Source organism: Blennius ocellaris, assembly GCF_963422515.1.
Source record: "Blennius ocellaris genome assembly, chromosome: 21".
Lineage (NCBI taxonomy): Eukaryota > Metazoa > Chordata > Actinopteri > Blenniiformes > Blenniidae > Blennius > Blennius ocellaris.
In genome coordinates this window covers 7,300,818-7,313,799 of record NC_137670.1, presented here as the reverse complement: position 1 = coordinate 7,313,799, position 12,982 = coordinate 7,300,818, and the positions used below count along the sequence as shown (strand labels likewise).

Genomic DNA, 12,982 nt, shown 5'->3' with positions numbered 1-12,982 from the left:
CTTACACCTGAGCTGATTTGGAAATCTTCTCACAAATATCTGCAGGCTGAAGGCAGGTCCTCACTTCACCGATTGGGGAGATTCAGAAAGAAACGACACCGACTGGCCACTTTTTTGGCACGCAGCTGAAATATGAACCCGACTGCACGGTAGCGACAAACCCAGCTGAGTGTTTGGGAGTCTTTAATGCCGGATTGAAGAACTTTGGGCGAATCAGGTCACCATGTAGACGAGCAGGGAGCCTCAGTAATTTAGGATGATCCACACACTTATTTTTTTTTTTCTAATGGAAGTACTTGGAGCCAAGAAAGCATCCCGGTGAAGCCTATTGTCTGTGGATTATCCTGAGATTATCCTGAGAGACAGAGATATTGTTACAGTAACGCTGTCCGATTCAGACTCGATCTTGCTTGGATTGAAGCGCCATTCACCTCGGTTGTGTCGATACAGAGGTAGAGGGGAATCAGTCCATGCCAAACTTGTCGCTGAATTTTGAACACAGCCTCATCTCAAGGTCCATTTGTCACATCAGAAAACTCAAGTCCGTAGACATTAGAGAAGTCCTATATTTTCTAGGTAAAGAGTTCCACGAACAAGATCTCAAGGTCAGGAATAAGTTTCTTGAGGAGGGGACGTTAAGGCGAAGTCATCGTTGATGGGGTCGAGGCCATTAAAAGGCTTTTTCCACCGTAGGTGTTTTGACTTAGGAGCAGAAGCACAGATGTTGCAGATAACGTTAATGGCAATTCAGTGTCCCCCAACACTTCAACAGCATGACGGTGAGTCGGCACAGACAGCAGATTCTTCTCCGAGCAGACAGTCCCACCCGTCACAGCCGGAGACAAGCCGACAGCTTTATCTGCACGACACCTTTCAACGGCGAAGGAGCTCAAACAGATTAAAGGAGGATAATAGGGAGGAACTTAAAAAAATAAAATAAACACAAGGTAGTATAAAGAGACACAAAATAGAATTAGCAGGAAGACTAAAGGAAGGGTTTATTAGGGATGAGAACAAGCGTGTACTCAGTTGATTATGCACTCGCAGATGATAAATATGTTATGAACTAAATTTAATCCACTTTCCATTTTGCTGAGGATTTCTGTTAAGCTTATCTCAATCTGATAATCTGATTTGTCTTAAATTTCCAAAGACTCAGCAAGATGATGACTTATTTTCTCAAGATCGTAACTTAGCATCTTGAGATAATGATTTGGCTTATCAAAAACATGGCTTGGCGTTTCAAAACTGCCATTTTAAAAACGATGACTGAGCATCTCAAAGACTTACACTTATTTTCCTTAAATAATGATGAAGCTCGTCAAAACGTAGCATTTCAAAATGACCTGACTAAACATTTCAAAATCATGAGTCAGCAATGAAGTGTTTATCTCTGCTTTTCATGAACTTTAGAATATTGACACAGCTTTGCAAAATCATGACTCAACATTTTTTGTTGAGTCAAAAAAGTGTCAAAGCATTGTATTACCACTTAAAACTGACATAGCATATCAAAGTCATGACTGAGCATTTTCCGTGAAATCTCAGCTTGTCAAAATCCCAGAGATAACAGCATGCCTTGCTATAACCATGAGTCAGCATTTTTGGAAATGCATCCAAATCATGTTTTACCACCTAAAAAGAATAGCTAATCATTTCAAAATCATGACTCAGCATTTTAAGTATTATTCTACCTTGTCGAAATCAGTACATTCAATATAACTCCTTGATCCGTTTGGGGACCCTGAACTACAATACTTGGTGCCGTGGGCTGTTGCATTGCCTAATGGAGCGTAAATAATATTTTATTTTTATTTATTTCGCAAACACAAATCACATCAGTTTGAATTGGCCAAATCAATTTCAGGGAGTGTTTCGTCATCTGTTAGCCTCTTGTGTACAACAGAATCCGTAACTATGTGCCTTTTCTCTCCAACTCCCTAATAAACTCCCAATTCATTTCTGAACTCCAAAAAGGTCTTCACGGGTATTTTGCCCCCCCCTCCCCTTTTTTTTTTAAAGATCTATGAAGTCAGAAGCCAATCAATGATTACCATATGAGATAAGTACGTTCACAGATCTAGTGAATGACTCAGCAGCTTCGTATGGTAAAATATCAAACATTCTCTAAATAATGAGACAGTTTCTTGATAGACGGATGAATTTGTCACCAGTTTGAGAGGGTAAGTGATAATATGAAGAAGATTTAATATTATTTGAAGACACTGAATTATTACTGAAAGGATTTATGCCACTTTGGCAGAAATGACCTTCCATATCTGCACACTTACAGGCGATGACTTTGCCAAGGTCTTTTTCTTGGCTCTTGATCAGTTGGGACATAATTATTACTAGAAACTATTTTAAAGCAATTGATAATGCCAATAGAGGCTGGATTCCATTTTTCTGATACAGCAAAACACTCAGTCACTAGCATGACGTCAAACTCCTGGCACTGAAACCGAGAGGATATACGACATGTATGTTTTCAGCTCATACACATTGGAAATTAAAAGACAGGAACTGTAACGCTATCGAGCGGCGTTTTCTGTGCATGTTCATCCTCCCGCAGCCATATAATTAGGCCAAAGGAAGTCGCTCTGATCCATCAGCGGGAACGGTATTGGCACCTCGTTGGCAAGCGCTCGATACTTACAGCGGGATCTCCAGAGCGGCCCTGTTATGCAGTGTCAGGAGTCTTTTACTCAGTTCACTCACACCGGTTTAAAAGGAGATGCAGAATGAGATGCTCTGATATATCGGGGGGGTTTTTTGAGAGCAGGTGATAAAACCAGTCACCTTGTCAAAGCCCTGTTTCATCCAGCTTCCTCATCTTTTGCTATTCAAGGCAGGATATACCCACGCCACCGATGGAGAATTCTTTTGCCCATATTTCAGCGGGGGAGCTGAGGAGCCCACTGGCACCACGATCGGGGGATGATGCACTGTATACAGATGGGATCATTCATCTTCTCCTGGCTTCTGTGTCTCGATGCGCTCTCCAACACCCCCCCCCCCCCCCCCCCCCTCCCTTCCATACATCAACCATTAACCAGCAGCTCGTTAAAACCGCTGCTGTGTTGATATTCAAGGCGAAACGTTTATTGTCGTGATCAATAAAGCCCTGATTGTCTCCATCGGCTCACAATGCTGCTGCAGTTTTTTTTTTTTTTTTTTTTACATGATCTGAGACAGGCAGGTTGTTTGTGCAGGAGAGGCAATCACGGGTGTCACTAATCAGCCCTCATGCTAATCAAAGCACAGGAGCCGATTGTATTATCATATAATGAAGTTATGCATGCTGCTCCACGGTGTCGGCGCCGGTTAGAAGACAGCGTCTGTTCAGGATTTGTCATGTGTGCTGTGGGACAGCCGCTTAGGCAATCAAGCCTTTTCCCTATCATGCGCTTATTAAAAGTCGATGCGGATCGTTCAGAGGAAGGTTAATAACGCCGCAGTGGCAGGAGGGGAAAGTCACCGCCTGTCATGTGAGCAGTTTGAGGCCCCGCACCGCACTGATGAGGTCACCAATCGAATGCCTCCATGGTTACACACACAAAAAAAGCATTGAATCCTTGGCCCTGTTTACATGACAACGGTGCAGTGAGCCACTGGTAACGCAGCTTTTTGAAAACTGCTCCCAAGGCGGAACTTTCGAAAGTTCGGAATGATCTAATGTTAATAACACATTTTGAAGAAATACAAACAGAAAAGTAAAAAAAAAAAAAAAAAAAAAATACACTTCTTGAAGTTTATTCCTCCACGTTCTCATAAGCCACGATGCTAACTATGCTAATCGTAGCTGTGGAAGTGAATTTTCTGAGTACATGCGCCTGAAACCCGTCACGCTTTGTCTTTGCGTCGCAGGTGCTACATCACTCTGACCCAGTCACTCCACCTGACCATGAGCGGGGCCCCTGCAGGGCCCGCGGGCACCGGGAAGACAGAGACCACCAAGGACCTGGGCCGGGCCCTGGGCATCATGGTGTATGTGTTCAACTGCTCCGAGCAGATGGACTACAAGGTGAGCACACACACGCATTATGCACATGTTAGCTTTTATATCTTCGCCTCGCTCGGCTATCCGCTTGCTGTTCCAGGCGTCGGTCCGCCTTCACGCCCTTCCTCTTGCTCACCGCCTCTCTTTTCATCTCCCCATATTTAAACCCCCTCACGCCCGGTGCTCCACCTGCTTTGAAGAAGCCTTCACGTCGCTTCCTGATGCGCTCTCTTCTATTCCTGCTCACACCTTCTGCATATAGAGCGGCCAGGGGAGATGTAAACATAATCTCATCATCCGGCTCCCCCACCCACCCCTCCTCCCACAGACAAGGCGGGGGGGGCATCATTACAGTGCAGAGGCATACGATGCCCCCCCGGCTACAATGCTGCATGGCACCCCGAGTGGAGAGAGAAGTGCTAATGTACTCCTGGAGGAACCAGACTTCAGAGGCTCACACTGTTATTCATACTCGCTCACGTTAAAATCAATCCTCCAGTCAGCTCCAGTCGGCGTCACACAAGGTGTCTTTGGATCTGTAATTGGAGAGAAAAGCTTCATCCTGGTCTCACTTGCTCACAAAGTTCAGAGGAAGCTTAAAAAATGTATCCAACCTCCAGAAACAGTTTTTAATGGCGTGACGTGTGTTTAGGCCCAATTTCAGTGCACCTTGCACCTTTCAGTGCACCGGTGTAACTTGTGTCTTGTCCGTCAGTCCTGCGGGAGCATCTACAAAGGCCTGGCGCAGACAGGAGCATGGGGCTGCTTCGACGAGTTCAACAGGATCTCCGTGGAGGTTTTGTCGGTGGTTGCAGTGCAGGTGAGAACAAACACACACCTCACATCCGCCCTCCAAAGAAGAGACTTTACAGTCACCGTCTCCCTTCAGATTGTCTCCAAAACACAGCAAAGCCAGTGATGAAAGACAAAATTGAATTTTTTAGGTGAAGCCAAGTGACAACTTAGTCCAAGGGCTCCAAAAGACTGAATAATGTATGTAGCGCCTCTGTGATCAGATGAGTCCCAGACCACCTCAGGAAGTGGTTTGAGTGACAACGCTTTGGTGCCCGTTCACACTCGTCTCTTGGGTTCACCACTTGTGACCGGATCACAAGTGAACAAACCCCAGAAAGGCAACGGAAGTTTTCCGTTTTCACTTGAAAACCTTGTGTAAAACGGCACCTCAAAATCTCGCTGGTGATTCAAGCATCTTCAAATCAAGTTTTGTTAAAAAATGAAGACTTTAAAACCGCAGTGCAGAAGTCGAACAGCCTCTTCATCGCCTCTGCTTTAATCCTCATCCACCGCGGCTGCTGCCTTTTGCTCCTCGCAGCGTCGTCATAATTGGAGCTTTCTCTGATCTGATTTGAGAACGGACGACCGCCTGAGCTGCCGGTCGTGTGTCGTTCATATCTTTCTCTGCTAATAAGAGGAACTCCGAATGGACAAGAGTCCAAACCCTCCGAGGAAAGAGAAGGAATCATTTTGGATAAATTACTGTTTGTTCTGCCTTAGCGCTTTGAGCTCAACCTTGATTTGATTTGCAAATAAGAAAGTTATTTTTCACTTGTAATTAGGCCTCTTTTCCTGTTTTTAATTAATCGTCTTTGTGAAGTAACAAGCTCCTATTATTTCCCTACCTGTGTCCAGTCACAGACACATCTTGTTTTCTCTCAGTCAGTCACACATATTCTCATTTTTCATTAAGTTAGTGACTTTAAAACCAAATCTCACACACATTTTGACCCCAAACATGTTTTGATTTTTGGACATTATACAGTTGCATCTATTAGACTCATCAATCAAAAGCACTCTATATCTACAAAATCTCTTTATCACCATATTTGAAGTTTTGCTTTTTCACTTCAAAACGTCCTCGCAATGACACCATGTCATCAAGTATTTTGGCCGTCCTGATAATAAAAGCTATACCTAACAAAGTGACCATGAATTACTCCACTCTCGATGTCTTTCATTGCGATTCTGTTTGATTTCTTGTCTTGATTTTTGTTGTTTTTGCATCATGATTTAGTTTAGCTTTTTACCTTCACGTTGTCGGCTTTTGCATTCGTCAAGCTACTTGAATATTGTTTTGCTGCTCGCGTCGGAGTGAAGCATCAGTTCACATCACGAACCTGAGCTTGTCAGGTTTTTTTTCCCCTCCTTCTGTGGATGAACTGAGCCGATCACTCTGACAGCGTCTTTACCTTTGTTCTCCTCTCCGCTTCATCCGTAATGACACATAAAGTAAGAAGGAATAAAAAAAAGACTAGTTCTTTAGATTCTCCACCCACTGAAGGCTGCATACTCTGGGTGACCCACAGTAGCTAGCCTCTTTCATACGAAGGCTCTTTTTGAGAAATCAGCCCGATCTGGTGTGTTTTCAGCTGATGCCTGCTTTTGTGGTTGCTTGCATTCTGTTAACCTGAATGAAAAAGAGGCCCCTCTCTCTCTCTCTCTCTCTCTCTCTCTCTCTCTCTCTCTCTCTCTCTCTCTCTCTCTCTCTCTCTCTCTCTCTCTCTCTCTCTCTCTCTCGCTCTCTCTCTTTCTTTGTGCTATCAAAAGTCCTCTTGGTGTGCTTTAATGCTGCATGCTGCTGGCTGCCTCATGCATGTGCACCACTGTCAAATCCAAAAAAAGAAAAAAATTATACAGCCGATAAGGAAGGAGATTATGATCGTGACGATAATTGAGACGGAGCTCTTCAAAGGATCGTCAGTCACCGGTCGACTCGGAGCCAGTCCTCTGCCCTTCTCCCTGTCTTCTCGGGCAGGAATGAAAGTCGTTCCTCTGGAAGTCTGCCTCGGAGAACAGACCAGATAGGTGTCGGGTGGCGCGACAAGTTCCAAATCCCGGGTGGCTGGAACGTGGAAAAGCAGTCCTCGAGTACGAACAGAGGCCGTATCAGGCGTCCCGCTGTGACAGCTGGCAGCTCGCACTCGATGCCGAGCCATCTCTCGCCGACGCGCGCCTAATCCATCCTCTCCAAGCAGATAGCAGCGCGGCGCGACATGCCCTGCTGACGCTCGGGCCTCCCCAGCACAGGTGGTGGGACAGACTCGGCGGTAAATTAAGCGGCGGACCAGCATAAGGCCGCCAGACGTAACTACATTGAGATAAATCGGTCAGGTTCACCCTTTGCTGGAGCCTGTAGATACAGCGCCGAGAAAATTGATTAAAGATGCTTTTCCCCTCGTCTAAACAGAATCACAATTGTTCAGCTGCATTGTAAATCTTTCCCCAAGTTCCTCTCCAGCAGACTGAATAACCTGTTGCTTCAGGATTTGTCATTCTTTCGCTACTTTCACTTTGTCCTCCGTATTTACAGCTGTTCTCGTTCCTGCAGGACCGACCAGCAGCGCAGCAATATGACGCTGCTTCCGCCATGTTTCACAGTGTGGATGGTGTCTTTTGATTGATGCAGTGAGACAACGTGAAAATATATTGACGGAGCTCATTGTTGTAATCACTAAGATTGCAGATAGTACGATACCAATACAGAACGTTTCTGAGTGCACCTAAAAAAAAGTTCCTTTCAGTCCTCGACATACCAACAATCTAGTTGTTTATCTGTAATTTCGAACTGTAGACTTTTTCCATGATCTTTTTTCTTGTTTTGGTCAATTATCAGCCATTTGAACTGTTTTCACTGTTCTTCCTTTTGTAATGAATATAGTGGTTAAAGCAGTTTTAGCCATTTTGGCAGGATTTTTATTTATTATAATTTGTATAATTTGTGATTTGTGTAGTCATTCTGGAATATTTCCTGGCATTTAACAAAAATAAACAAAAAAAACCCATATATATATATATATATATATGTATATATACACACACACACACACACACACACACACACACTCTATAGACATACGTATATAATGTGAAGGCTCTTTAACTGGGTCAGAGCATCTCCAAACATGCAGTAGTGGTAAGCATCCATCAAAAGTAGCTCAGGAAAGGAGAAGCAGTGAACCGGTGACATGATATATATGTATATATTCTGAAAGCCTCAGGGAGCCACTAGAGAGTGGTTAAAGAGCCACAGATAGAAAACCCTTGTCCTAGGCCACGGAAATATGATCTACGGTCATATTTACTTTCGTAAACAGCAAATTCTGTGTGAGGTCATCCTTTTTTCTGCACATGCGGTTGACTTTGCAGACCCGAGTTCGGATTAATCCACTTTTTTGTGTAAATTCCTTGAGTTTTAATGACTAGGATCCCCTCTAAAACACACACTGGTGCTGAATACGTATTTATAGGTAGTGTGTACTAAAGCTGAAGGCTCCACTCTACACCTTTAAAGAGGCCCTGGCAGACCACACCTCTCTGAACGGTATCTCCGTTGAACTTTTTCAAAACGGGTTTTCTGTGTTTTATCCCCTCTCATATCCCTGTAAGATCGCAGCGGTGAGGTGCCGTCATTTCACATGAAATACAAGCTCCACCAGTGTTCTCATAAAATGTTGTGAGACCTTTTTTTTTTGTGATATGCATGTCGGAGCTGCCCTGTTTGTTTTGCACCGCTATTTTCCTCCCCCTCCCCCTCTCCATCTTCCTCTCGTGGTTGTGTTAGTATGACTGAGTGATCTGTAGTGAAGTACTCACCCATGAAGAGATGTTCCTCCTCTTTCCAGCTGTCGACTCGCCATGGTCTTTTACCGCCCACATGTTAAATTCATAAAGCTTCTTACAGGCTGGGATTCAGCGTTACAGGCCAACACACACACACACACACACACACACACACACACACACACACACACACACACACACACACACACACACACACACACACACACACACACACACACACACACACACACACACACACACACACACACACACACACTGTTCATTTCTGATATCTCATTCAATCATAATGTAGACAAGCTGAGCCTTGGCTGTTCATCCATCCAGTAAACCCTGGATGATAACACACCTTCATAATTGATGAAATTGCGTCGTTTTACAAAACAAAAAGTTGCATTCTGCATAACAACTTGACAGGGTGTTTCAAATCGATTCGGGTGTGCCTTTTAGTGATATTAATAACATGCTAATAAGAGGGAGTTGCAACCCATGTAAAGTTTCTTTTCTAAGTTTTCTCAAAGCATTTGGTTCAGTGTGATGGTTCAAAACTCAAATTATTCCATAGTTCCAATAATTTCATAAAACCTTTATAGGGCAGAAGATTAAAACGAGTGCCCAGACTGGTATACGGACTGTGACACTACGCCACAACAGACGACGAAACAGACCTTGTGGCTGAAAGCGCAGACCACAGAGTTTTTGTCTCTCAATGGGAAGGTTGCAGGTTGCATTCCCAATCTCGAACTGTGGAAGCATTGACCCCAATACTGCTCCCATTGGATGAACAGTTTACCTTACATGTGTGCAGCCACGTCCACTGGATTAAATCCCATGTTCACTGGTTCGATTCTGACAGCTGATGGGTCGCCTCTGTGAGCCCCTGAGAAAAAGCTCCTTATCTCACCCCTCAAGTGCCACAATGGCAGCTCATTGCTCCCCGTCTCGAGGAGGGGTCAGATGTGGCGATTCAAAAATTTCCCTCTGGTATTAATAAAATATTTGTATTCTAATCCATAAATATTGGAGTAATTACCCGTAAAGGGCTGGAAAACATTCAGAATCTCCACAGAAAGGATTTCTATAAGTTTGGTCCTCCTGTTACAGGAGGAATGTCTTCACATCAGATGGAATCAAAGAGATAGTCATTGTGTTTTTCTTGTAGAATTCACACTTTATAAAATAGCACACACACACACACACAGACAGACCTGCTAAATGTCAACCGCACAGGTACGATCAGTGGAAATGTTGAGTCGCACTTGGCACATTTTTTTTGGCACTCTGGAGCCGTGTTCCACTATACAAGAACAAAGTTGTGTAAAGCCTTCAGAAGGAGCTGTGTGAAATCTGATAAACATCCTTGAGTGGTTGGGAAGTTTGTAAAGGAAGCGTACCTGTGTAGTCGGCTGCTCCGGGTTAGAATATTTTGTTGTGTGAGCCACCCCCCCCCCACCCTCCCCATCTGTCGTTGTAAGAGCCTTTTCCCCCTGCTTTATTCACTCTTTGTTGCTCGTGTGCAGGTGAAGAGCATCCAAGATGCCATCCGTGATAAGAAGCAGAGGTTTAACTTCATGGGGGAAGAGGTGAACCTTTGCCCCTCCGTGGGGATCTTCATCACAATGAATCCAGGCTACGCCGGCAGGACGGAGCTGCCCGAGAACCTCAAAGCACTATTCAGGTGGGAGCAGGGACGTTTGAGCAGTTTGAGCAGGCTCATTCGATTCTTCAGATATTCAGAAAATATTCTCCGCTCAAGAAAACTTGAAGTTCAAGGCGGAAAAAGGAGTAAACAGCTTGGTGGGGAAGTTTTCCGTGATGTTTAATTGTGATGGATCGCACTGAGGCTTTCATAACTTTCAGCTATGTGAAAATGAGGGAGAGTAACCTCGCGGATTGATGGGTTGTCGGCGGATGCTGGTGTGTATGTGCGAATATAGTCGCTGTCTTACCGGCCTCTCCGTACACAGACCCTGTGCCATGGTGGTGCCGGACTTCGAGCTGATCTGTGAGATCATGCTGGTGGCCGAGGGCTTCATTAACGCCCGGGTACTCGCCCGCAAGTTCATCACGCTGTACACTCTGTGCAAGGAGCTGCTGTCCAAACAGGTACGACCTGTTTCTTCACATCCGAGGTGCCTGCAGAACCAGACAATCGGACTTTCACTTTAATCCCATTCATTCTTCTCCCCTTGTGTACATTACATGTTTTTCTTAATGATCAAGATTAAAAAAAATGCAATAAAAGCTGCTCGCGGTGCAGTGCAGTTACAGCTGAGGTGAGTGATCGTTATGAGCCCTCAGTTCTGGATGAATTTCCAATGATCATTTCAGCAGTCCTCGCACACTGCTCCCGACATTTCTTAAATATCACCTTAATTACACTTTTTTTTTTTTTTTTTTTTTTTTTTAGCCCTCTCTCTCTCTGTTGTTTCAAGTGTTTAGCAACTTAGCAGTAATGAAATCAAATGAACAGACCGCCTCTCTAAACGATTCTCACAAAGGCTGAAGCTGCAAATCAATTGAAAGTGCTAAGTTTTTGCTCAAGTTTTGGAGAATGGCTGCAGGGAAGAAAGTGCCACCGAGCTTTGGTTTATTGGCAGCACCAAGGCCAGCCGGTGGTGGAAAACTCAGTTTAAAACTTATCTTGACCTAAAGATAGCCAAGTACTTGTACTGCATGAAGTACTGCATACATCAAAAACATTTGATCAACAAGGTTTATTTAATCTTTTTCTGCTTTCTAACTAGTGCTATGGCCAATAATGCAATAAAGTTGTATTTGTAGTTTTATATCTATCTCTAAACTGTCTCTCGGCACTGTCTCTAAATGCTATGTTATTGATTCTATTCCATTTGAAATGGGTAAAATTATTATAGCCAGGCTTTTATAATTGGCCATTTTTGGTAGTTTATTAGGAGAAAATGGCAAAAACTCACATTGAATCACTCCATCAAATGATTTATATCTGACATGTTGTGTCACAATATGATCTCATTTGTGAATGAAAAGGCAGATTTTTGCCCATAAATGCAAAACATCCCTTTCAATGAGAAACTCATTGTATTGCTTTCCCCTCCTAACCGGAACATGTTGCTTCCACGAGTCTGTTTACCTGTAAATGGATTCAACCCGAACTGGAAGTGGAAGTAGACACTTGCGCATCAGTTTTGCATCAGCACACTTTGCCGCGTTCATCCATCCATGTTGTACATGCAGCTTCATTATTTCCCCAGACATCCAGAGCTGATACAGCGGTTGTGTAGATGTCTCACCATCAGCCTGTCTGGTGACAGTTTAAAAACACAGTGATCTCAGAGGTCGGCTGGTGTCACCGACCTATGCTCTGGTTCATATTTTCAGACAAAGCGTATGAAGCGTATGAAGTAATGGGCTTCGGAGGGGGTTATGCTTTTATTGACATGCATACAGTGGGTCCATCAGCCAAGCAGCATCCATATGAAGGATAGAGATGCAGCTCGCTCAGTCAGGAGTCGCTTTTCGTGAGTCACACTATGCAATTATCGACCATTACAGATGAAAGATATCATTTGTGGGAGAATTGCGGCAAACTTTGGTCCCCCTATGTCGCACTGTGAGACAAGTTCAACATCATGTGACCAAAGAATTTGGAGAGTGTCAGATATTTGGGGTGATTGTGACTCCTGCTGCGACCTGAGACGTGTTTGTTATGGTTCCGAGTGTGTTTTGTTGGAAAAACGACCGTAACAGTAAATGCTAATGTAAAATGGGAGAAGATGCTAACAAGTAATTACTTAAAAGCTTGGCATCCCAAGTTGGCCTCTCTTTCCGAGCCATGACCGCATACATATTCTCCTCCTTCTCCTTTTTTTTTTATATCACTCCAAACACATAAATACCACAACAGCAAGGGCTCTGTTCATGTTTATATTTTGGACATGTTGTTCTTGCACAATCACGTGCAATCACTTTGGCAATCACTTTGTCGTAGGCTGAGATTCAGCTTGCGTTTTTGTCGTGCAATCTGCACACAGCAAACTTCATGTCGTACAGTAGATTTTTGCCATATAGTGTGGCTCACTGTGAACTTGTAAGATTGTTGAAATCTCACAATCTGTAAGAAGTCTTAGATCCCATTTACACAGCAATGTTTCCAGCAAAAACACATCAAAGAGGAGGAAATATTGGAGAAATGAGAATGAAAAAGGAAAGAGGGATGGATAGCAAGAAAAATAACTGCAAAGAAATATTAGGGAATGAAAGTGAGTAAAAAAAAATCAAACCCGGGAGTGAGAAGGGAAGAAAAGGCAAGGAAGTGGAGTGAGAAAGGAACAAATGTACAGAGATTGAGGGGAAGCAATAAGGAAAGTGAAGTGAGGAAGAATGAAAGAAACAAACAAAGTGGGA

General features: G+C 43.8%; 1 protein-coding gene across 3 annotated transcripts in view; it reads left to right on the top strand.

Annotated features, from left to right (window-relative positions):
* dnah9 (dynein, axonemal, heavy chain 9) overlaps positions 1–12,982 on the top strand; it is a gene marked incomplete at its 5' end in the record, with an annotated part of 163,638 nt that overhangs the window by 44,697 nt on the left and 105,959 nt on the right. For all 3 annotated transcript variants that reach the window (XM_080516868.1, XM_080516869.1, XM_080516867.1), the window contains 4 exons: positions 3,868–4,024; positions 4,716–4,820; positions 10,117–10,274; positions 10,564–10,702. In XM_080516868.1, coding sequence (XP_080372994.1) covers positions 3,868–4,024; positions 4,716–4,820; positions 10,117–10,274; positions 10,564–10,702 — 559 coding nt within the window. The remainder of the gene's footprint in view (positions 1–3,867; positions 4,025–4,715; positions 4,821–10,116; positions 10,275–10,563; positions 10,703–12,982) is intronic.